The 25,968-nt window shown below is 43.3% G+C and overlaps 1 protein-coding gene across 5 annotated transcripts in view; it reads left to right on the plus strand.

Moving 5' to 3' along the window:
- The window catches only part of LOC119850223 (amyloid beta precursor protein), a 296,641-nt gene that overhangs the window by 194,866 nt on the left and 75,807 nt on the right, over positions 1–25,968 (plus strand). For all 5 annotated transcript variants that reach the window (XM_038388150.2, XM_038388151.2, XM_038388153.2 and 2 more), the window contains one exon: positions 12,072–12,205. In XM_038388150.2, coding sequence (XP_038244078.1) covers positions 12,072–12,205 — 134 coding nt within the window. The remainder of the gene's footprint in view (positions 1–12,071; positions 12,206–25,968) is intronic.

Raw genomic sequence — 25,968 nt, forward strand, 5'->3', positions numbered from 1 at the left:
ACATACTGGATTATTTCACGATAGTGTGAGTCTCAAAAGAGAGTGCCAGCAATACAATTATAAATTGACTAGTCCTGAAAATGCTAAGGAAGACTATGCTTAGGTTTCTAAGATGAAGGACAAAAGCAGCGAAAACTCCCCTACTTTCCCAACCCAGACTCCCTCCTCCAGCACCACTTTACATCCTCACACATCACGAGAAATAAAGCCTAGTCCTCTAGTCCTGATCTAAAACCCAAAGGGGCGGCAACAGTGTCTTCCCTTCCGTAGAGAAAAGAAAAGGAGTACTTGTGGCACCTTAGAGACTAACAAATTTATTAGAGCATAAGCTTTTGTGAGCTACAGCTCACTTCATCGGATGCATTTGGTGCATCCAATGAAGTGAGCTGTAGCTCACGAAAGCTTATGCTCTAATAAATTCGTTAGTCTCTAAGGTGCCACAAGTACTTCCTTTTTTTTTTTTGAGAATACAGACTAACACGGCTGCTACTCTGAAACCTTCCATAGAGAGGAACACTTAAGGATGATATGGCCATGAAAACCAGGAACATTACAATGTTCAGGACCTTTTCCTTGTTTCCAGTTAGTTTTTACAGACAAACAGTGTTTTGTCCTGATTTTTGGCACTCCCTGCAAATTAGCTTCATGAAAGAGCAGCCAGCAAATAAAGCTGGTGAAATTGACAGCAGGCTGTCTTTGTGCAGTGACCCTGAGGGATCACACCCACCCAGAGGCCTTTCATGTGTTGCCACTCTCTTCTTTTCTACTCCACTCACTTCCCAGGAAGCTTCCAATTCCTGCACAAAATCTTGAGCTAGCCTTCCTCCCCACTGAGTGGGAGGGATAGTTCAATGGTTTGAGCATTGGCCTGCTAAACCGAGGGTTGTGAGTTCAATCCTTGAGGGGACCATTTAGGGAGCTGGAGAAAAATTGGGGATTGGTTCTGCAGGTGGTTGGACTAGATGACCTCCTCAGGTCCCTTCCAACCCTGATATTCTATGATTTCAAATCTACAGGATGACAGGGGAGGAGACTGAGGTGGGTAGCTTACCTGAGGAGAGCGACAGGGCAGCTGTTCTGGAACAGTTTTTATAGTGGAGGTGCTGAGAGTCATTCGACCAAATTGTAAACCTTGTATACAGTGAAAACCACTTCAAGCCAGGGTGTGCGGCAGCACCTCTAGTTCCAGCACCTTTGCGACAGGGAGCAGTATGATTTATTTATATTACTGTAATGCCAGAGGCACCATCATGGACCAGGACCCCACTGGGCAAAGTACTACACAAACACAAAATGAAGAGACTGTACCTGCCCCAAGGAGTTTGCAGTCTAAGTATAAGAAAACTGATGGATACAGACAGACAAATGAGGGTGTGCCAGGAAACAAAGACTCTATACTGGTCAGCAGGATCAGCAGTGGTCATTGCCCACCAGTGGCCTAACTGGTATCAAGTTTTTCTGATAAGCATCCCGGAAAAGGAGAACTGTAAGGAAGGATTTGAAAGAGGATGATGCGTTAGTTTTGCAAATGTATCCAAGGAGTTCCTCCCAAGTGTGAGGGGTGGCATGGAAGCACTAAAATCTTAACCTTAGGCCCATTTCCCCTGAAAACAGAGGCCTTTCTGTCAACTTTGAAAATCTTGTGACTCTACACCACCCACATTCTTCCCCCCACTGGCCAGTTTCTGGGCAGCCTCAGACTCCAAGCCCATTCTGTCCTCCCCCAGCACACATCGCAGCATGAGTCTAGAGCATCATCAGCAGTAGGGTAGAGGAAGAAAAAGGTTGTAAGCCTCCCAAGTCAAGTTGGATGAAAAGTTTCTGACTGGAGAGGGAGGAAAGAAAGAAGAAGGAGGTTGCCATGTCTCTTCTCCCCTTAGCCAATATCATATAGTTCTTTCAGTGAAATATTTTATTCTTAAGGTGATCTGCAAAGGAATTTTTACAAATGTGCCTTTATTATTTCTCTATGACATATGAAGGCCATCTGAATGAGGGTTGTCTTTGTATATGTTTGCGCGCACATGATTTTAGAGGCAACTTGCTTTTTTTCCCTGACCACTCTAAGGTATGTCAAGTCTGGTCTTCCCTGTTTTGCTGGAGGAATTTTATGGGTCTCAGGGATGTTTACTATGAGCTTTTGTACCGTAATTAAAAAGGGATCTTTAACAAAGACATTCGTACTCCAGAGTGTTCAGTTAGAGTTAAATATATGTTCAAAATGCTCTTTAAACGTGTGACTCAAAACCCTTCTCACTCCCCCTCTTCCATCTGCTCAGCTTTCAGCATCTTGACTCTTCTGATTTCATCATTTAATTAGTTCTCCACTTACCACAGAAACTTCCAGACTAGACAAGCCCTGAATTTCTAACAAAAAACAGGGAAAAATTCCCCAGGAAACCTATTCCTTATTTTAGTCTTTTCCATATATTTTCAAAGTCTCTCTCGCTCTCTTTCCCCCTTCCTTCCATTTGAGGTCATCTTCAAGGAAGTAGCTCTCTAGGGTTATGTCTACACTACAAAATTAGGTCGATTTTTATAAAGTCAATTTTTGGAACCCGATTTTATACAGTCAATTGTATATGACCACACTAAGCGCATTAAGTCAGCAGAGTACATCCTCACTACCGTGGATAGCATCGACTTATAGAGCGGTGCACTGTAGGTAGCTATCCCACAGTTCCTGCAGTCTCCGCAGGAATTCTGGGTTAAACTCCCAATGCCTGATGGGGCAAAAACAATTGTCGCGGGTGGTTTTGGGTACATGTCGTTAGGCCTCCTTTCCTCCGTGAAAGCAACGGCAGACAATCATTTCACACCTTTTTTCCTGGGTTACCAGTGCAGACGCCATACCATGGCAAGCATGGAGCCCGCTTAGGTCACCGTCACCATACGTCTCCTCGGTGCTGCTGGAAGACGTGGTACTGCATTGCTACACAGAGCAGCTCCTTGCCTTTGCAGCAGATGGTGCAGTAGGACTGATAGCCGTCCTACGTCTCCTGGGTGCTCCTGGCAGACCTCGTTGAGGTCAATCAGGGGCACCTGGACAGATGTGAGTATCCTCTTCTTAGAGCACTGAATGGGAGCCAGATACTCCAGGTCATTCTCTTCTTTTTCTTCTCATGGAGATTCAGTCCTGCCTGGAATATCATGCGAACTGGAGGCTTCTGCTCTCAGGCTTCTGCCTCAGGTTGCCTGCCAGCAATACCACGTGATCGCATCTACCCTAGCCTACCCCTTGCTCCCATGGTTCATGAAGCCTGAACAATAGTAAGGAGCAGTTCAGCTATAGGCTGAGCAAGTGCAGAATGGTGGTAGAATGTGCCTTTGGACGTTTAAAAGCTTGCTGGCACTATTTGCTCACTAGGTCAGACCTCAGCGCAGCCAACATTCCCATTGTTATTGCTGCTTGCTGTGTGCTCCATAATATCTGTGAGAGTAAGGGGGAGACATTTATGGCAGGGTGGGAGGTTGAGTCAAATCACCTGGCGTCTGATTTTGAGAAGCCAGACACCAAGACCATTAGAAGAGCACAGCAAGACACGCTGTACATCAGAGAGGCTTTGAAAACCAGTTTCATGACTGGCCAGGCTTTGGTGTGACAGTTGTGTGTGTTTCTCCTTGATGCAAACCCGCCCCGTTGGTTGATTTTAATTCCCTGTAAGCCAGCCACCCTCCCCACTTCGAAATTGTTTTGAAACCATGCATTCTTTCTTTATTAATTAAAAAAAAAAATGAGATAACAGACAAGGTAGCCCAGGTGGGGTGGGGTGCGGGAGGAGGGAAGGACAAGGCCACATTGCTTATTGTAGCCACACTAAAAATCAAACTGTTTGAATGACAGCCTTCTGTTGCTTGGGCCATCCTCTGGAGTGGAGTGGCTGGGTGCCCCTCCCCCCCCCCGCATTCTTGGGCGTCTGGGTGTGGAGGCTATGGAACATGGAGAGGAGGGTAGGTGGTTATCCAGTGGATGCAGCAGGGGTCTGTGCTCTTGTTGGCTTTCCTGCAGCTCCAACAGATGCTTCATCATGTCCATTTGCTCCCCCATTAGCCTCAACATCACGTCCTGCCTCCGCTCTTTGTGCTCACTTAATTCTTTCCTGGGTTCTGTCACTGAATGCCTCCATGCATTAAACTGTGTCCTATCGATTCAGGAGGACTTCATGAGCTCCGAAAACATGTCATCGTGAGTGTGTTTTTTCGCCTTCTAATCTGCGATAACCTCAGGGACAGAGATGATAGGGGGAGCATAGAAACATTCTATGCTCTACGATTCTGTGGGGAACTGCATGGTCACCTGTGCTGCGGAGCTCTCCACGCTAACCAAACAGGAAATGAAATTCAAAAGTTCCCAGAGCTTTACCTGTGTACCTGGCTAGTGCATCAGAATTCAAAGTGCTGTCCAGAGCAGTCACAATGGAGCATTCTGGGATAGGTCCCGGAGGCCAATACCGTCGATTTGCGTCCTCATTAGACCAAATTTGACCCAGCAAGGTCGATTTTAGCGCTACTCCCCTCATTGGGGAGGAGTAAAAAAGTCGATTTTAAGAGCCCTTTAGGTCGACGAAATGGGGTTGGTTGTGTGGATGCACTTATTTTTAAATCGACATAGCACAGCTAAATTCGACCTAACCCAATAGTGTAGACCAGGCCTAGGGGGGAAATCCTTTTCTTTGGTTATGAGAATCTCCTGTCTTCAACTCCAGACATGTCCGCAATCTCATTTTTACCCAGATGTGTCAACACCCTTCCTTACAAGGGGAGTTGCAGGCGAGGGAAAGATAACCAGAGGGCTATTAGATTTTCACTCAGAGGGAGCATTAAAAGGCTTGGATAAGAGCCTCTGGATACTTATGGGAACTTATTGAGTCTAGCCCATCACTAGTCTCATTAATTATCCAGTGCAGATACTGATATTTTTTAAAATTAAGTTCTGAGGTTCAGAAGATCTGAGATGTGACTAATCTGCACATTTCCCTGCATAGAAGTTAAGTTCGGAGCTCTAAATTGTGCTGATTATACACAGTTTGAAATTCCTGTCCTCGTTAGAACCTTTTACTACAGCTGCCCATTTTATAATGTATAATATCCTGAACTCCCATTAAGACATTCGTTGATGTTAATGCCCAGTTCTTCATCCATTTCATCTACATTTTTAGCAACTAGGGTGAATATGAAATGAGGTTGTTTATATATTTTGTCCTTTACATACTTTTTTTTTTTTTTTTACAGTTGGGAATTTTTAAAGAGGAGTGGATGTTTTTACAGCAAACTTTTGTTCACGGAACGCAAAGCTTCTTAGCTTCTTAATCTTATGTGGATAATATAGTTAAATATATTGCATTTCAGAAGTAATCTATTCATTCACTGAATATTATATTATGTTCAAATCACTTCACAAATTATATACAGCTCCAATGAAATCTAGTTATCTTGTGCATGAGAGAGTTGCTATACATGTGTGTGAGAAACAGTGTTCCCATGGGCTTCAGTGCATACCTTAGTATTTTGAAGTACTCTACATACTTGTACTTATGTATTTTACGTATTCTGTGTTTGTATTTAAATACATTTTAAAGGTACCTAAAGCATAAGTAACTTTTTTTTAATCTGCTTTTTCAAAATATTTTATATATTTGAAAAAAAAAATTACATCCCTCCCAATTGCCCTGGATTCTGGTTGGGCCCTGGCAGACACATACCTCTCCATGCCCTGCATTGAAAGAATGAGCTCAATATGCACATCTTTTACTTTCTCTTCCACTATGTGCTTATATTATTTAAGTAGTCATCCATGTATTGACCAGACAGTTGCAGGAAATGCAGAAGTTGAAAGTACATGCGCTTATATTTGTGTTTATAAATACCTAAGTGCTGTTTCCATGGCATACTGTACTTATAAGCAGTGCTTAATTTGTAATGAGAGACGTGCCAGGGCTCAAGCAATTTTCTTTACTTTCATAACTGATGCTGTAAGCCCAGAGGTGCCAGGACTATGAACTGCCAAGCCTAGAGGTACCCGGGCTCAGCCCTGGAACAAATTAAGCACAGCTTATAAGTCCTTCTGTAATGGTGTGTTTGGCACAGATACGCAAGTCCTTTTTATCAGCACTTTCGGAAACACTTTTGGAAGATGGGAAATTTTCATCGAATCATAGGGTTAGAAGGGACCGCAAGGGTCATCTAGTCTAACTCCCAAGGGCACTCTTTATTTAAAGAGTGTGGGGGCATCTTTTTTTATCCTATTTGAAAGAGTCCGTAAACTGCAAAAGGCCAGGGGCACAGTTGGCCCTGTTGAGATTTAAACCTATGTTTCCAGGAAGCTTAGATTATTATTTTATTTTATTTTATTATGTTAAACCTGATGCTTATATCCTCTATGCCACCTGTCCAGGAATCTATAAAGAATCCCATAGGAATTATTTATGAAGAAAAGAGCCTTATGAATAGGGAAAAGCCCTTTTCTCCCCTCCCCTCCAGCAAGTTTGCACTTTTTTTTTTCTGTCAGGTTTCACATAGTAGCTATTGCATACTCAATATACCTAATTTAACTGATGGAACACCAAGTATAGAAAATTGAGGCTTCCATTTATTTATTAGTCTCTTCATAAAGTGAGAACAGATTGCAAAAAAATGAATATTTAAGGTATTCTTCCACGTTGTTGTCTATGCCTACCCAAGAACATTTGATGTTGGTGCTGGGGGGAGGGGGCGAGGAGTCTGTGTTACACCTCTGTCATTTAATGTCCCCAAATTATTCAAATGAAAATTAAAACTTGCGTGAAAGGGAGCAATGAAGGATTTTTAACAAATACTTCTGCTTATGTAAGAGTAGAGCGGTCCTGTTGTAGTTGTTTCTTCTTCGTCGTGTTTTTTTTCTGTCAATTGTTTTAAGTCAGGAATCTTTAAACTGCTATTAGTCCAACTCTGTGGGTTTTGATATTCTTTGAGAGATATTTTGGGACTTGGTGAATGCACAAAATAAATAAATTGCGTGGTGACCTTGATTTTTAAGCAGACCTCTGTTTTTTAAAGAAAGCTTTTACTAGTCTCTTATGCCAGATTGACTGGTGTTCTGCCTGTTATTTTTAAATTATCTTATTCATCCACTGACAGTGCAGGATTGTTCCCTACAGGCAAGTGAGTGCTAATTTTAAATGACACAAGCAAGAAAACTTTTCCCTTTTCAACTGAGAGACTATTCCACATTCTAATAAACCTCACTGTTGTTAATATTCTGTTCTAATAGGCACTCTAAACTTTTCCTTTGATCCACTTAATTCCTTCACTCTTAATTAAACTTTCTGTACAATCTTAAATAATTCCTCTCTGTCCTTGTTGTTTGTACGCTTCAGATATTTGTACGTGGTCATGTTAAGCTCAGCAGACTCCTAGTGCACCTGTAACATACACCCATCCACACAATATTTCTATCAGTGGTGCCAAGCCACCACTGGGATTCTATTTGGACTGGTGCTGGACTAGTGTTGACAGCAAGCACTGATGTCTCAGCTTTATCATTTCATTTGATATTCCCATTTGACTCCCACAGTGCTCCTGCCCACTCTTCAGTGATGCCTTTGACAGCTCAGAGCACTGGATGGGTCACTGGTCTAATGGCTATATGCAGACTTTCGGTGTTCTCATCTCTCTCCGGCCCGTTTGTCACTGTCCATGTATGCCACAGGGGTTCCACTGCATTAGGTAGGTGAGGAGGAATGTGCTGGGCCATGTGGAAGCTTCTGGAGGTGCGGCCTCGCTCCAGTCCCTGACCTAGATCACTTCTGCTTCTGTCTCCCAGGAAGAGAGCTTGAGAAAGAGAAGGAATCTGTTATTTCATCTGGAAAATAAAATAGGAGGGACCAGAGCTAAAACTTAAAAATTGAAGACAAAAAAGATAAAATCGGGCTCCTTAACTCCTCAGGCAGAGGGACCCAAAGGTGGCAGTGCTTGTCTTAATAGATACCAGGCCACATGTTGTCTGACATTGGGTCTAGAGCAGGGGTGGCCAACCTGAGCCTGAGAAGGAGCCAGAATTTACCAATGTACATTGCCAAAGACCCTCAGTAATACATCAGGAGTCCCCCATCAGCTCTCCCCCAGCACCCAGCGCCTCCTGTCCACCGGCAGCCTCGCTGATCAGCATCTCCCCCTCCCTCCCTGCACCTCCTGATCAGCTGTTTCGTGGCATACAGGAGGCTCTGGGGGGAGGGAGAGGAGCGAGGGCACTGCAGGCTCGGGGAGGGGGTGGGAAGGTATGGGATAGAGGCAGGACCTGTGGCAGAGCCAGGGGTTGAGCAGTGAGCACCCCCTGGCCCATTGGAAAGTTGGCACCTGTAGCTCCATCCCCGGAGTTGGTGCCTATACAAGGAGCCACGTATTAACTTCTGAAGAGCTGCATGTGGCTCTGGAGCCACAGGTTGGTCACTCCTGGTCTAGAAGTTGCTGTTGATTCTTTTATCCTGGTTGCAAGTGTTGCAAGCACGACATAGGCTCTGCCCTTTGAAATGCGCACATAGCTCTCGGGCAGGACAGAACCGTTCAAAGCAAGCAATGGAACAAACCAAAAATGAGAACAGTTGCCAATGGACGTATATTACAGACATCATGCCAGCTGCTTACGAGAGTACTCTGGGATAACTGCAGTATTCCTGATGTTTCAGTGGTTTCAGGGATGCTTATGCCCTGTGTGTGTGGTGCATTGTGTGTGACAGCAGTAAGGTGTTTGGTGTTGGATGTTCTGCATTGTTGCAGTTCCACAGTTCTGTTAGCAACTGCAGATAAAATTAATAGAGTAAGTCCATTGCATAAAACAGGCCATGAACCTCATCCCTCCCTTGTGACTGAGCTGTAGCTTGTCTTTTAGAAAGACATCGAGTCTTGATTTAAAGATTCAAGTAAAGGAGAATCCACCATGTCCCTGGGTACATTTCCCCCCCCCAGCTTAATTATACTCACTGTTAAAAATATGCACCTTATTTCTAGTCTGAATTTATATAACTTGGGCTTCCATCCATTAGACCTTATGCCTTTTTCTGCTAAATTAAAGAACAGTCTGCTATCAGAAATCTCTTCCCTATATAGGTTCTTGTGATTGTTATGGTTTAATCTTTTCTTGGATAAACTAAACAGACTGAGCTTCTTAAGTCCCTTGCTATAAGACGTGTTTTCTGGACCTCAAATCATTTTTGTGGCTCTCCTAAACCCTTGTTCATTTTTCGACATCCGTTGGACTCCAGAGCTGGATAAAGTATACTAGTAATGGTCTCACTAATGCCATATACAGAGGTAATACCTCCCCCTTAGTCCTTCTTGATATTCCTGTGCTTATACATTTAAGGATAGCTTTATCCCTCTTAGCTACAGCATCTCACTGGGAGCAGTTGTTCAACTGTGTACCCTGATGACACCTATGTCCTTTTCAGTGTAACTCTATTTCAGGATACAGTCCCCCAATCTTGTAAGTTTGATCTACATTGTTTGTTAGATGCAGTGACATTGGCTGTGTCTCTACTAGCAAACTTCGTAGCCGTTAGTCTCCACCAGTGGTACCTGCTCTGAGCAGGGTTAGGTGATACGTTGGTAAAAAATCTGAGCTGTTTCTTAGCTACAACTTCCACAGTTACTACCATGTGTGGAGTAGCATCAGTGAAGAATCACATGTGAATTTTGTAAGGGTACACAATTAGTGGCCAGATTTTTTTTTTTAAGTGCTCAGCACACACAATTGGGTCCAGATTTTCAAAACAGCTCAGTACCCAATATGCTGAGCTCTTTGGAAAATCTGACCATAAGTATCCCACTGAAAACTGGGTATTGAACACTTCTGAAAATCTGCTCCTTATTTAGATAACTACATGGAAGAAGAGCTCTTGAAAATCTGTCCCTAAATGTATACATGGCTTGATTGATTTTCTATTATTCCAAATGCCTGTGATCTTTTTTGTGTGCAATAAATTAAAGATTAAATTTGCATACATATTTATTGCACAATTATTTCATTCAATCACTTTTTTCCACTTTAAAACTTTTCTTAGTGATGCATATTTTAATTTTTCATTTTTAATAAGTTTTATTAACTGTAGTTTCAGAAAAGAGAATACATGGAGGAAATCAAATAGATTCGACATGTGACAAATATTAACCACAAAGGTAGAAAATTGCATTTTTGAATTACTTTAAGAACAACACAAAACGTTTTCTCTTCACTCAATTCAAGTTTCAAATGATCATAGTTAGAATTCATCAATGCTAATAAATTTTTCCAACAGACATCACTGTACCATAGCAGGAATGTCTTAATCTGAAAAAAATTATTTGCCTTATCTTTCATTTGTAGCATCTTGTAAATTTAAGACGCTCTATAAAAGTTTTGTGATTAAAAACAGCATGAGCGTCCGGCACAAACCATGTAAGTTGTATGTTTGTGGGTGAAATTTATGTTTAGTGGTGTGACAGATGGAGGCAGATTGGTCTGATGAGCATAGCAAAGAATCAAGACTTTCCTGAGTTCTAATCTTGACTTTGAAACTGTCCGATTACATGTTATTAGGCAAGTAAGTGAACCTTTGTGTCTGTTTCCTTATCTGTAAAATGGGAATAACTCCTTACTTTTCTCACAGGATTGTTGTAAGAACTATTGTACACTACATATGTACAAAATATTATGATTAATAAATATATGTTGGCTACTAGCCATGTGGGTGAATATGTGTAGGTGACTGAATTATAGGGCTATATTTACATTACATTATAATTACATAATGACTCCAAGAGTAGAAAATATAGCTTTTGCATTTCATGACTCTTTGGCATTGTAATTGTATAATTTAACATTCCATTCACATTGGGGTTTCTGGCAAGGAACAGGAGAGTTTAAAATAAAAATAGTAAAAAGAAATTGTCAGTACTTAGTAGAAAAATATTAGGCCAATCAGGCTTTAAAGACTACATATAAAGGTAGTAGAGAAGGGTCCAACTTTTTGCAGCTTGTGTTTGCCTGGAGGGTTGTATTTGTTTCTCTTGTCTTCATGTCTGTATCTTTTCAGTAGAAAGAAAAGGAGTACTTGTGGCACCTTAGAGACTAACAAATTTATTAGAGCATAAGCTTTCGTGAGCTACAGCTGTAGCTCACGAAAGCTTATGCTCTAATAAATTTGTTAGTCTCTAAGGTGCCACAAGTACTCCTTTTCTTTTTGCGAATACAGACTAACACGGCTGCTACTCTGAAACCTGTGATCTTTTCAGTAGGTGTTTTTTCTTTAAATGAAATCTTAAAATGTTCAAAATATGGTAGAGTGCAATAAAGAATTATGGAATAACTGAAAAATTACAGTATAGGAGATGGTTGTGGAGTCCATGATTTTCAGTAAATCTCTACTAGAAAATGTTTTCCCTTGTTACTTAGTAAGTGATGGTTGCTACTGAATCACAGAAGAATAGGCTGATTATCTCATAGGAGTTACTTTTAAAAAACAAACAAACAAGTATTCTTGTTAACCCTCCAATGCACTGATCAATTTTAGCATAGGGTTTTTTAATCCATGTTATTGTGAACAAAGCACATCTTTGAAGACAGAATGCCAGTGAGAGGGATTTTGAATAGAATGTCCTTGGACTGCAGTATGGTTGTGGTTTATATCGTCTCTGTAGATGCTTTAAAGTGTGTTTGTTTTGTTGTATGTTTGTTTTTAATCTTTATAAATAAATAAAGCATGTGGTTTTGAAAAAACGTGTCTTCTGTCAGTTTATGTACCTTAGGTAGTGCCAAGTATGTTTGCTCTTTGCATGTTTCCTTTGCCAATAGCTCATAATCTGTTAAGTAACATTGTATTGAGTGGAAGAGTTTTTCCTGAGTTATAAACAAAGAGTGAAATCTTTCTCCTATGCCACCATTTTTTATATATATGATATAGAAGTTTTATAAAGCTAGTCTCCTGACTGAAGTTACTTGGATGGCTTCATTTTACTGGAAAAAGAACGATGTTCGTTCCTGTGTTCAAATAAACTTTATTTATACTAAACTTAAATTGTGCTTTTTTTCCCTTTCTCCTATAAAACTCCTACCCTAGTCCCCACCACAGCTGCCAGCACTCCAGATGCTGTTGACAAATACTTGGAGACACCTGGTGATGAGAATGAGCATGCCCATTTCCAGAAAGCCAAGGAGAGACTCGAAGCCAAGCACCGTGAAAGAATGTCTCAGGTAAGTCATGCTGGTTGTCCATAATTAAGGCTGGTGTCTTGTCAGATGGGTCACAGGATTAATGAATTTCTTGACTTTCTGTATTTTGGGGAAACTCGCGTGGCTTTTACCTGCTGCTCTTCCAATCTGCAGCGGAGTAAAGAGACCAACTGTTCCCTATCTTCAAATATATGTCACTGTGCATGCTCGATCATAGGATATGCACATGCCTGTGAACTCTCGACTGGAGAATTCAAAGTAGTGTCCACAGGCCTGCGCCTGCTCAAAGCAGCACCTTATGCCTCCAAACAAGAGCATATGGGGAAGCGTGGGCCTGTTGCCACTTAGTTCCTTTTCTCTCAATGGAACAATTGCATGTCTGTTTATTCTCAGCTTCCTTCCTTTCTTAGTTTATCATTCTAGAATTTTTTCCCTTATTTTTGTAGTTATTTTTATTTCTTCAGTCTTATACAGTTGTGTTTAGAAGAGGGTTCCCCTTCCTTTTTTTCCTGTTTTCTCTCATTCTTTCTTTGATCCACTACCTCTTGGGTTATGACAAAGATCCGGGTGTTTAAGCCTTGTGTGACGGGGTGGGTTGCGCGCTGCTAGGATGGTGCCACCTCCTGGTCACTCTAGGGCAGTGGTTCTTAACCTAGGGTGCACACATCCTCTGGGGGTGCGAGATGCCATTTCTGGGGGTGCAAGACATGCCAGATTTTTTTAGAAGGTAAATCATCGAAAACAAATTAAGCACAGGCGCATAAATACAACTACTTTGTTTCATCAAACCTATGTATGTATTAACGTACATTTTTTAAAGATTACTGTAATATACAAACAAAAAATATATCTAGGTTTAAAGAACTGGTCTACTTCAATTATTTTTGATAATGGGTGCGAGAACATATTTTGAGAGCCAAAGGGGTGCAGGCTGCAGTAAAGGTTAAGAACCACTGCTCTAGAGAATAGTTCACAAGGTCAATGCCCCTTCCCACAATTGCACGCCATCCTCCACCTCTCTTTCTGGGTCTGCAGCCCCTCTCTCACTCCACGAGTTTCTGCAGCCTCTTTGTGACTTGGCCCTCCAGCCAGGTTACCTAATGTTTTCCCCTTCTGAGGTTGGAAAGTCTCTTCCCGCAAACAGGCTCAGGCAGTCTTCCTACTCACTGCTCCCCAGTGCCACTTCCGCATTGGCTGGTTGGGGAACCCAGACCCACCTTCTACCTCAGATTCTGGCTCAGGGACCTTCTAGTAAGCAGTCACGGTCTGTTCCACCCTGGACCTCGCCATGTTTCTCTGAGTCCTTTCCTAATCTTGTGGCTCTCCTTTCCTTCTCTGGGTCTGCCATCTTCACCACTCCCTCCTCCCAGGGAGCAACTACAGGCTACGTCTCTGCAGCCTCCAGACACTCCTCCTAGAGAGTGACTACAGGCTTTCCCAGCAGCCCCCTCAGCTGCCAGTTTCCTGTCAATAAATCTAGCCCAGCTCATTCCTTCCCATCTAGGCTCCCTCACTCGGTCTGGGGAATACTTAGCCACGTAATTCCTCTCCTCTCAGCTGTGTCCGGCTGGGTTAATTAGACCCCTTCTTAGTCTTCATTAACCCTTTCAGGGCAAGTGTGGTGTGAAAACTTCATCACACCCTGCCAGACCTGCCACAGGTCTTTTCCCCATAGTGACAGACATTCAAGCTGTCTCTGCTCCCTCAGAGACACCAACTTCCAATTTAAGTTGAAGGTCTTTACAGGTCTTTAGAGCTGTTACAGCTGCTCGCCCAGTCTCCATGACAATGATACTGAGGTGGCTTGTGGGTTTTTTCTTTTGTTCGCTAAATGTCTCTAGATTGCCCAAAGAGCTACAGACTTCCAATTTGAAGGGCCAAACCCTTTGTGGAGAAGACAGATTTTCTCTCCACATCCTGAAGGATTCTCGGACCGCACTACACTCCTTAGGAATCTATACTGTGGAACAGAAGAGAAGATATACCTCTCAGTCACACCACAGATCACAATCTTCTCAATACTCACCATCTCTGTGCTGTTATGAGCCACAGTGTAAGAGGCCCAGGGCTCAAAAGTGAGAACAGTCTGCACCCCAGTCCATGATGTCTCAAACTGCCTCTTATAAGCACTTTAATGAGCTGGTCGGGGGCCTGAACAATGATACCTTACAGCGTCAGCTGCCATCTATACACCTGTCACACGACTCAGATGTCAACTTACCTTACTTCACAGCAGTTAGGACCAGCTCTAGAGCAAAGAGATTGATTTCTAGCCCTGAACTTACAGGGTGCCTACTTCCATATCTCAATACAACCATCGTACAGGAGATTTCTTGCTGCTTACCTTTGAGGCAGGATCATTATAGGAACAGACTGCTCTACACAGGGTAGTCTCCAAGGTTCACTTCATTGTAGTGGCATACTAACCCTGGTACAGTGACTGGACTTTATCAGCACCGACCTGATGCAGTACAAGCGAGAGCGCTCCTCTCACTATCCACATTCATCACCCTGGGACATATGTCTCCCTAATATTCTAGGGAGATCACTACATAACAACAAGGTTCAGGACGAAATGACCTTCCATATCACTCTTTTGGGACTAGGATCTGTCAGGAGTACCTGTGCCCAAATTCTGCCTTTCATCAAAAACAACACACAAAGGTTACGATGGACTTAATGTGACCTGTATGTTGAGTATAAACTGCCAAGGAGCTGCCAGATCTCCCTCCATCTGCAAGACAGCATTCAAACTTTGGAATTGATGAACCCATCACAATGTGCTCATCTCAGCTGTCTGTCTACAAGGGATACAGAACGGGAGATAACCAACAGTCTCAGTTGGAATTTTCTCACGACAGTGAGTTTATACTGAATTCACAGGTGCTTCAAGATGTAGCCACCCTTTGGGGAAACATTCACTGGCAGTTGCCCTCATCTTCCCAGCGGACAGGGCCCACTTGTATGTCTTTTCCCAGTTTCCTACCCTATCCAAGATTCTGTTGAAAATTCAACGAAACAAAGCGAGAGTTATTGTGATTGCCCATCTTGACTATGACAAGTCTGGCTCCCTTACCTGACACAGATGGCAATATGCCCTCCTGTTCCTCTGACATAAGCCCATTTCTCACTCCTCTCTCAAAACAATGGGCTGACCCTTCACCCCAACCCATGGGTCCTCCGCCTCCAGGCTTGAATCTTTCTTTGTTCCAAGGCTTAGAAGCAGAATGCTCTGACAAGCTGAAATACATGTTGCAACACAACCACAAATTGACCACTCCACATACCTATCTAGAAAATGAAACAACTCCAAGTTTGTACCATTTCAAATAGACAGACCCAACCTCATCTTTCCTCCGTCTGATTTTGCACTACGTTTTAAACTCTCACTCAGCTCCCTTAAGGTACATCTCATGCTGAAAATGGCTTCCTACTTCGAGTTTGCTCAACCACTAATGCGTAGACTCTTTAAGGGCATTGGGACTCTTTCCCCATATGACACCACCCTCTCCAGCCTGGGACTTTAATCTAGTTCTCAGGGCTTGGACTAGACCTCCCTCCGAGTCCAGGGCAACTTGTTCTCTCTTACACCTGTCCATGACGACAGCATTTCTAATTGCCATCACCTCAGCTAGGCACATAGGAGAAATAGCAGCCCTGATGCCACACCCATCATTCACAGCCTTTGTCTTTATAAAAAAAAAATAACTCTAAGGCCATATCCCCAGTTTCTCCCTACTTTTTCTGCACTTTCCATATGAATCAACAGATCCATCTCCCTATTTTTTCCCAAAACCACATTGTGACAACTGGGAGACAATTGTGCATATGCTAGATATTAGAAGGACATTAACATTCTACTTGGACAGGACTAAGGACTTCAAGAAATCCCCTAAACTCTTCCTTTCATCCACAGAAAGATCCAAAAACTCTGTGATATCTCCTCAAAGACTATGCAAATGGGTCTCTAGTTGCGTTAATCACTTAGCTAGAGCACAACTTGCTTCCGTCCATACGCACTCCGTGAGATCAGTTCCTACCTCAGTCACATTCCATAGGGATACCCCTATCTCCCCAATCTATAGAGCAACGATTGGGACCTCTGCCAATACTTTCGCATAACATTATGTGATCCCTGAAGGTTTGGCCGCTGACACCATGTTTGACTCCACAGTACTCTCTGTAGTAAAAGATTCCACTCTGAAGTCCCAGCCTCCAGTGGTGGGTACTGCTCCGGAGTCACCTAAAGTGGAGCACCCATAGGGACACTACTCGAAGAAGAAGAGGAAGTTCCTCACCTTGTGCAGTAACAATGGTTCTTCGAGATGTGTGTCCCTATGGGTGCTCCACAACCCACCCTCCTCCCCTCTACTTCGGAGTTCTCTATAGGAAGTGAGGGGGGTTTCCCCATGCAGTGCTAAATAGCCTCGAGGCAGACCATGCGAGAGGGAGAGCACATGCTCTCAACGGGACACTGCTACCAAAAATCTCCAATTAGAGGTGCAGGGGCACACAGACACCTAAAGTGGAGCACCCTTAGGGACACACATCTCGAAGAACCATCGTTAGTGCACAAGGTGAGTAACTTCCTCTTCTGCAGGCACAACTTCTAGATTCTGAGCCATGACCGTGGTTAAGCAGAGAGTATCCTGGTTCCAGGCTTCCAGCCTCCTGAGGGAGGTGCAGAGTACAGCTGAAGACCTTCCTTTGAAGGACCCAAGTTCTTCAGCTCTGATACGGACTTCTCCCTCCACACTGACAGACTTGAGAGCTGCCTTATGGTCTCTGGGGAATTTACATTCCTGCAACAAAGAGACAGTTTATTAGGTCTCACATCACAGCAATCTAGGCCTTTCCATTACCCTCAACAAGTGTTTCCCAGACCATAGGACTTTCAGCGGAGGAGATCTAGAGCTCTGAAAAAGGATCCTCCCCCTTCTTTAGCAAGATTATCTTCACCTCTGTGTAAGAAACAGTTTTGCCATCTCGATAGAGGGCCTTGAGCAATCTACGTTCCCAGATCTTGTGCTGAATGGTTCCATCTAGTTCCCCTTTGGAGATCAGCTATCCCACTTCCTTCCTGCCTTGGAATTAATTACCTCAGAGGGATAGATTTTTGGAAGTGATCGATTTGGGATACTCCATCTGCTTCCACACTATTCCCCGTTCTTCATCACGCTTCAGGGACCCCCTCACAAAGATCTCTTGAAACAAAAGGTCCAGTCTCTCCTACTCTTGGGACTGATCGAGCCACTTCCCCCAAAGTTCATCAGTTCTATTCCAACTATTTTGTAGTTCCCAAGAGAGGCAGAGGATAGAGACTGATCCTCGACATCAGAAATCTGAACACTTATCCTTTCCCAGCACTTCAGGATGGTTACGTTGGCCACTATCATTCCATCGTTAGATCCAGAAGAATGATTTTTCACCTTCAGCCTTCAGGATGCCTACTTTCATGTAGCTATACACCCATCCCACAAACACTTCCTGTGCTTCAAACTAGACTGAGGATACTACCAGTACCGAATCCTTCCTTTCAGGCTCTCCACAGTCCTGAAGGTCTTTACAAAGCTTCATTCAGTGGTGGCAGCCCATTTACATCAGTGGAGCAGAGTAGTATTCCCTTACCTGGATGGTTGGTTCATCAGGAGTCGATCAACTTTAAAGGTCCAGTCAGCAACTTCCAGGGCTCTAGCCTTATTTCAGTCTCTGGGCATTTGCATCAATTGAAAGAAACCTACATTGACCCTAGTCTAAAGAAGAGACTTCACTGGAGCCTCTCTAGTCTCCCTAACCACCAGAGCCTATCTCCCAAGAAAAGATTCTCCACTGTCCAGTCTAATCTTGACAACCACCACAGAGCCCACAAACAACTGCAAGGAACTGCCTACAACTCGTGGGCCACATATTGGCCTGCACATTCATGGCTAAGGTTTGTGTACAGACCAAAGAGTCTCTCCAAATGAGTCCCAGTACCTCAGAAGGTTCTGGACTCTCTCTGATGGTAGAAGGACACACTGAAGATCTCCATGGAAACCCCATTCTCACATTCCCCAACCCTCAAAAGATCCTCACAACTGGTGCTTCTCTTCTGAGATGGGGGCCATCTCCTAACGTGCCATGACCCAGGGCAGGTGGTCCACACAAGAGGTCACACTCCACATCAACATTCTGGAGCTGAGAGCAGTTTCTTATGCTTGCCATCGCTTCCTTCACACCATACAAGGCCACTCCATCAGATAATGCTAGACAATAGGGCTGCAATGTCTTACTTCAACTGACAGGGATGGAGCAAAATCCCAATCCTTATGTGCAGGGCCTCTAAGGTTGTGGAACTGGTGCCTTTCGTGTCAGATAGAAGTTGCAGCTATCTGTCTTCCAGGTCTTCAGAATACAACTGCAGGTTCCCAGAGCAGTCGCTTTCTTCACGATCACAAGTGGGAGCTCAACAGTTCTGTCTTCCTCAGCATTTACCAGATCTGGGGTTCCCCAGAAGCAGACTTCTTTGCCATCCTGAACAATGCAAAATGCCATCTTTTCTGCTCCATAGGAGGATGTGGGAGATGCCCTGTTAACACTGTGGTCGCATATCATGCTGTATGTTTACCCGCCTCTACCTCTAATCCTTTACTCAAGTTGTGTGAGGAAAGCACAATAGTTATTCTCATAGTGCTCTCCTGGTCAAGATGAGTGTGGTACTTGAACCTCTTTTACATATCTGTGATAATGCCTGTTCTACTTCCTTTCAGGAAAGATCTCCTGTCCCAGAACTCAGGAATCCTGATCCATCCCAACCTCTCCTCCTTGAAGTTGAAATCATGGTTGCTAGATGGTTCTTGAGCATGGAGCTAACCTGTTCAGAGACGGTCCAGTCAGTTCTCCTACCTAATACTTGCAAGACTTACATTCAGAAGTGGAAATGCTACCATTCCTAATTTGCTCTTCACTCTTCCCAAGCCTCAGTGATTCTGCATTGCAAAATCCTGGACTACCTTTTGGATTTAAGAATGCAAGATCTATCTATAAGATCAGTCAGAGTATATCTGGCCACCATCACCGCCTTCCACTCACCCATCAGAGGCTTCACAGTCTTTGCCAGTCTACTGCAGCTAGGTTCCTCAGGGGCTTATGCAATCTGTTTCTGCATGTACAGAACCCAGTCCCCCAACAGGACTTAAATTTGGGTCATAATGCCCAGAGGAAGCCTCCCTTTGAACTGGTGGCTACCAGTTCTCTCCACCTCTCCCTCAAGACTTCGTTCCTCATAGCCATCATTTCAGCTAGTCAAATGAAAGAGCTTAGAGTTCTCATGGCTGATTGTCTGTATACTTCGTTCTGTAATGACAAGGTTGCACTGCGTCCCCATCCTCACTTCCTCCCAAAGGTCTCTTTGGAATACCACATTAATCAAGAGATTCGCCTACCAGCGTTCTACCCAAAAGCTCACATCTCCAGAGAGGAGACCAGCTAGACATCAGACGGGCCCTTGCCTTCTACCTTGACAACAGGACTAAGTCCTTCTGGGCCTCTCCTAGGCTATTTGTATCACTTGTGGAGAAAATGAAGGACCAGCCTACTTCCACACAAAAAGACTAAGGGGGTTCAGGTTACATCATAATCTGCTATGCATTGGCTTGTATATAGCCTCTTCATAGTGACAACACATCCCACATCCTTGGCTCTATTGAGGGACTTTCCTAAAACAGACATTTGTAGGTCTGCTACTTGGTCTTCTATCCATACCTTTGCCAAGCATTACACCATCTTACCTGCTTCCAGAGATACTATCTTTCTTGACACAGTCCTCCGAACTGTCCTAAACTTGCCTTCTCAGCACCCACCTCCTTGCTGAGTTACTGCTTCAGAGTCTTCTACAGTGGAGCAGCTGTAGAGACATAAGCTCAAAGAAGAAGGAGCAGTTACTTATCTTACAATAACTTCAGTTCTGCAAGAAGTTTTGTCTTTATCAGTAGTCTACCTCCCGCACTCCTTCCCCTCAACTGTAGGGGCTCCGCTTCACAATTGAGAAAGAACTGAGTGGGGTCAGGTCTGTGCCTCCCTATATGCCTTAATTTGGAGGCACAAGGCAGCCAAGAGCACATAGACTCATAGATTTTAAGGTCAGAAGGGACCATTGTGATCTTCTAGTCTGACCTCTTGTACATTGCAGGCTACCTCACCCACCCACTCCTGAAATAAACTCCTAACCTCTGGCTGAGTTACTAAAATCCTCAAATCATGGTTTAAAGACTTCAAGTTACAGAGAATTCACCATTTACACTAGTTTAAACTTGCAAATGATCCATGATCCATGCCCCGTGCTGCAAAGGAAAGTGAAAAACCTCCAGAGTTACAGCCAATCTGACCTGGGGGGAAATTCTTTCCCAACCCCAAATGTGGTGATCAGTTAGACCCTAAGCATGTAGGCAAGACCCACCAGACAGCTACCTGGGAAAGAATGCTCTTTAGTAACGCGGAGCACTCCCCCATCCAATGTCCTGTCTCCACATGTTGGCTATTTTTGCCACATGCCATTGTAAGCAGTACCATTGTACCATCCCCTCCATAAACTTATCTAGATCAGTCTTGAAGCTACTTAGGATTTTTGCCCCCATCTCTCCCCTTGGAAGGCTGTTCCAGAACTTCACTCTGATAGTTAGAAACCTTTGTCTAATTTTGAGCCTAAACTTGTTGATGGCCAGTTTATAGCCATTTGTTCTTGTGTCCGCACTGGCAGTTTACTTAAATAACTCATCCCCCTCCATGGTATTTATCCCTCTGATGTATTTATAGAGAACAATCATATCTGCCCTCAGCCTTCTTTTGATTAAGCTAAGCCAAGCTCTTTGTCTCTTCTCATAAAGTAGGTTTTCCATTCCTTGGATCATCCTAGAAGCCCTTCTCTGCACCTGTTCCAGTTTGAATTCATCTTTCTTAAACATGGGAGACCAGAATTGCACACACTATTTCAGATGAGGTCTCTGCAGTGCTTTTCATAATGGTACTAACACTTCCCTATCTCTACTGGAAATACCTCGTCTGATGCATCCTAGGACTGCATTAGCCTTTAATGGCTGCATCACATTGATGGCTCATAGTCATCCTGTGATCAACAAACATACCCACGTCTTTTTCCTCCTCTGTCGCTTCCAACTGATAAGTCCCCAGCATTTAGCAAAAATTTTTGTTAGTCCCTAAATGCATGACTTTGCACTAGTACATTTCATTCTATTTCTAATACTCCAGTTTACAGGGTCATCCAGATCTTCTTGTATGGTATTTTGGTTTTTCTCTGTATTGGCAATACCTCCCAACATTGTGTCGTCCGCAAATTTTATTAGCAAATACTCACTTTTTGTGCCAAAGTCAGTAATAAAAATGTTAAATAAGATTGGTCTGAAGACTGATCCCTGAGGAATTCCACTAGTAACGTTCCTCCAGCCTGAGAGTTCACTTGTCAGTAAAACCCACTGTAGTCACCCCTTTAACCATTTCCATCAATTCTCCTATTAATCCCCATCTTCTCCAATTTAATTAATAATTTCCCATGTGAAATTGTATCTTATCAAATGTCTTATTGACATCCAGATATATTAGATCTACTGCATTTCCTTTGTCTAAAAAAAAAATCAGTTACCTTCTCAAAGAAGGAGATCAGATTGATCTGACTGGCATCCATGCATCCTACAATGGAGCACATCTAGGGACCAAATGTCTTGAAAACTCAAGTTACTGTCAGGTAAGTAACCTCTCCTTTCTGACTCTCTGCAGAAGGTGAAAGGGTACTGCTGCCTAGGACATGAGCCAGGACAGAAAGTTTTGCTACTTACAAATGGATCACATATCTGTGATTTGATCATAATTTGCCATAGCTTATCTGCGGTGATGTGCAAAACTATTTCTATGGAAAAACAAAATATAAAGTAGTTCCAAACCAAAGTGCTGAATTCTGTTATTCATCCTACAGTGTAACTTTGAACAATTGGGTTGCATATGTGAGAGGTGAGACTTAAACTTCTAGAATACCAGCAGATGATGGTTCTGCCTCTAGGCTGTTCAGAAGCTAATTCCCTCATATTGCTGTGGGGGGCCAGGCTTTTTGTGTCATGGGAAGATGTTGCTATGATCTTTTATGGGTTTTTTAGATCTATATTATATAGTATAGGACAGCTTTCCTTCCTGAGATGGTGGCTCAGAGGGCATCAACTCTCCAGTGTCCCATGCAGTGACACCCATAAAGCACACAATTCAGATGGGCTGCTGCTACTCCCTGTACCAGACATTCATGGTCCATGTCCCCCTCATCAGCCAGGCTCGGAGCAGTAGTCTTGGTAGGCCCATCCCTGCTGCCCACCACCAGTGTGAAAACCCAGCTTCTGCTGGCAATTCAGCACCACACTGGAGCAGCAGTCAATACCAGCTATGGGATAGATGGGTCAGCAAATATGGTTCACAGCCTGACTTTTTTTGTATTCCCCACACTCGGTGGGTAGGCTCTAGTGCTGCTGTCAGGATATGATGCGCTATTGGGACCCCCACACACATTCACAGTGGCATTTGTGGCTTTCTAATGCCAATCTATAAAAAGAGAAGTAAGGACAAAGTGGGGAAATACAGACAAGTCAATACCCGAAAGACAATGGAACAAATCATTAAGCAATCAATTTGCAAACACGTAGAGGATAATAAGGTGATAAGTAATAGCATGGATTTGTTAAGAACAAATCATGTCAGATCAACCTAATGGTGCCTAACAGTAATAAGCCTTGTGGATAGGGGGAAGCGGTAGACATGGTATATCTTGACTTTAGTAAGGCTTTAATACTGTCTCGCATGACCTTCTCATAAACGAACTAGGGAAATACAACTTAGATGGAGCTACTATAAGGTAGATGCATAACTGGTCGGAAAGCCGTTACCAGAAAGTAGTTACCAGTGTTTCACAGTCAAGCTGGAAAAGCAAATTAAGAGGGGTCCCCCTGGTCCAGTTCTGTTCAATAGCTTCATAAATTATTTTAGATAACAGCATAGAGAGTGCACTTACAAAGTTTGCAGACGATACCAAACTGGGAGGGCTTTCAAGTGATTTGTAGGATAGGATTAAAATTCAAAATGATCTGGACAAACTGGAGAAATGATCTGAAGTAAACAGAATGAAATTCAATAAGGACAAATGCAACACACTCCATGTAGGAAGGAACAAACAATTGCACACATACAAAATAGGAAGTGACTGCCTAGGAAGGAGTACTGCGGAAAGGGATCTGGAAGTCATAGTGGACCACAAGCTAAATATGAGTCAACAATGTAACACTGTTGCAAAAAAAGCAAACATCATTCTGGGATGTATTAGCAGGAGTGCTGTAAGCAAGACTCGAGAAGTAATTCTTCCGCTCTACTCCACGCTGATTAGGCCTCAGCTGGAGTATTGTGTCCAGTTCTGGGAACCACATTTCAGGAAAGATGTGGACAAATTGGAGAAAGTCCAGAGAAGAGCAACAGTAACAATTAAAGGTCTAGAAAACATGATCTCTGGGGAAAGATTGAAAAAATTGGGTTTTAGTATGGAGAAGAGGAGACTGAGAGGGGACATAACAGTTTTCAAGTACATAAAAGGTTGTTACAAGGAAGAGGGAGAAAAAAATTTCTCACTAACCTGTGAGGATAGGACAAGAAGCAATGGGCTTAAATTGTAGCAAGGGAGGTTTAGGTTGGACATTAGGAAAAAACTTCCTAACTGTCAGGGTGGCTAAGCTCTGTAATAAATCCCCTAGGGAGGTTGTGGAATCTCCATCATTAGATGAACAGGTTAGACTAACATCTGTAAGGGATGGTCTAGATCAGTAATTCTCAAAGCCAGTCCGCCGCTTGTTCAGGGAAAGCCCCTGGCGGGACGGACTGGTTTGTTTACCTGCCGCGTCCGCAGGTTCGGCCGATCGCAGCTCCCATTGGCCGCGGTTCGCCACTCCAGGCCAATGGGGACTGCGGGAAGTGGCGCAGGCCCAGGGACGTGCTGGCCGCCTTTCCCGCAGCCCCCATTGGCCTGGAGCGGCAAACCGCAGCCAGTGGGAGTCGTGATTGGCCAAACCTGTGACTGTGACAGGTAAACAAACCGGTTCGGCCCGCCAGGGGCTTTCCCTGAACAAGCGGTGGACCGGCTTTGAGACCCACTGGTCTAGATAATACTTAGTCCTGACATGAGTGCAGGGGACTGGACGGGATGACCTCTCGAGGTCCTTTCCAGTCCTAAGATTCTATGATTCTCCCCACCATAGCCCATAGGACGTGCTGTCTCCTCTCACCCAGAGTCTGTGTGATCCTGCTCCATGTGAGGAATCATTTTCAACTCCAAGTCTGGTTAATGCTTTTTCAGTAGTATCAGTGCTTCCTTAGCGACTGAGCCACAGTTCTTTGGGCATTGTTGAGGTTACCCCCGTAGTAGTTCCAGAGGAAGCCAGAACCTCAGAGTTTAGGAAGAAAGCCCTCGACAGATATTCACCATGGTGTCATGATTTTGCATTCTGAATAAAACCTTTTCCTGAGATAGGTATCTGTACTAGCATGATTGATTTTACACCAATTAGCATATATACCCTCTGTGTAGGTAGGCCTACCATGCACTAGAAAATATAGCCAGAATAAATTCCTCTGGTCAAAGTATAATGGGATTTGGGTGATTAGCGTTTGTCTTAATAATAAATAACATTTTTGTTACTCCCTTTTCCCCTTGTATTCCTCTTGCCCTCCTATCCCCCCAAAAAGTATAGCATGCAGTGTGTCCTGAACTCTGACGACTGTTTGACTTGGAAATGCCTTGCATCTTAAATCTCAACCTAGATGATGTCATTTTCCCGGCATGAAACAGCCAAGTCTTTGAAGTGCCGTAAATCTGTATAGCCTTGATAGCTTTGTTCTTACTATGAAGGAGAATAGCTTTATAAGCACATATGAGACAACTTCATGGTCCTGAGGCAGCCTTTTTCTGCAAATGTATGTCTTCAGAATGATTTTTCTTGTTGCAGTTGTTCGTTCTCATACAGATGCTAACAGTTTTTGGTTGGAGTTTCATAATTTCTCTAAACCTATGACCTAAAAAAAATAGAAGTTTTCTTTGGGTTGTGGAGTTGATGCATACGGATGGCTGCTGGCAAAAAAAAAAAAGATGAGTTTTTCTGATCAACTAGTGTAAATAGAGGCTTTGGGCACTTTAAATTTGATTGCAAAAATCCAACCTCTAAAATACTGCTTGTGCAAATACTATAGTGAATGTTGTTTCTAAAGATAATCATGCTATTCTACTTTTTCACAAGCCATTCATTCTCACTACACCAGAGTTGAACTCCGGATCCCAGAATTATCATCTCCTCAACCTGGCTGTGTGAGCTGTCACTGTATAATCTCACTTCCTGTACCCTGAATGGTTTAGGGAAATGATAACAGGCTGTGAAACCTGGTCTAGCCAAATATGTCCTTATCACATTGCCTACAATGCTTGTTTTTATCATATGGATTAGCAAAATGGCTTTGACATTAAATTTCAAAGTTAGTTTTGAGGACAAAAACCAATTGTTTGGCAAAGAAATGTTGTTTTCAAAAACTTCTAACTGCAAATTCAGAGTGAAAAGGACTATCAAAGAGAGGTTAAAGGTCTGATTTAAAGCCACAAAAGGGAAAAAAAAGATCATACAGAGTTGCTAATCTAGGCTGAGGCTCAAGACTTAACATGTACCATGGTGTTTTAGAAAGGCACAGTGACTTGAATTAATGCTGTAGTTTCCATGTTC

This window comes from Dermochelys coriacea, chromosome 1, assembly GCF_009764565.3.
Source record: "Dermochelys coriacea isolate rDerCor1 chromosome 1, rDerCor1.pri.v4, whole genome shotgun sequence".
Lineage (NCBI taxonomy): Eukaryota > Metazoa > Chordata > Testudines > Dermochelyidae > Dermochelys > Dermochelys coriacea.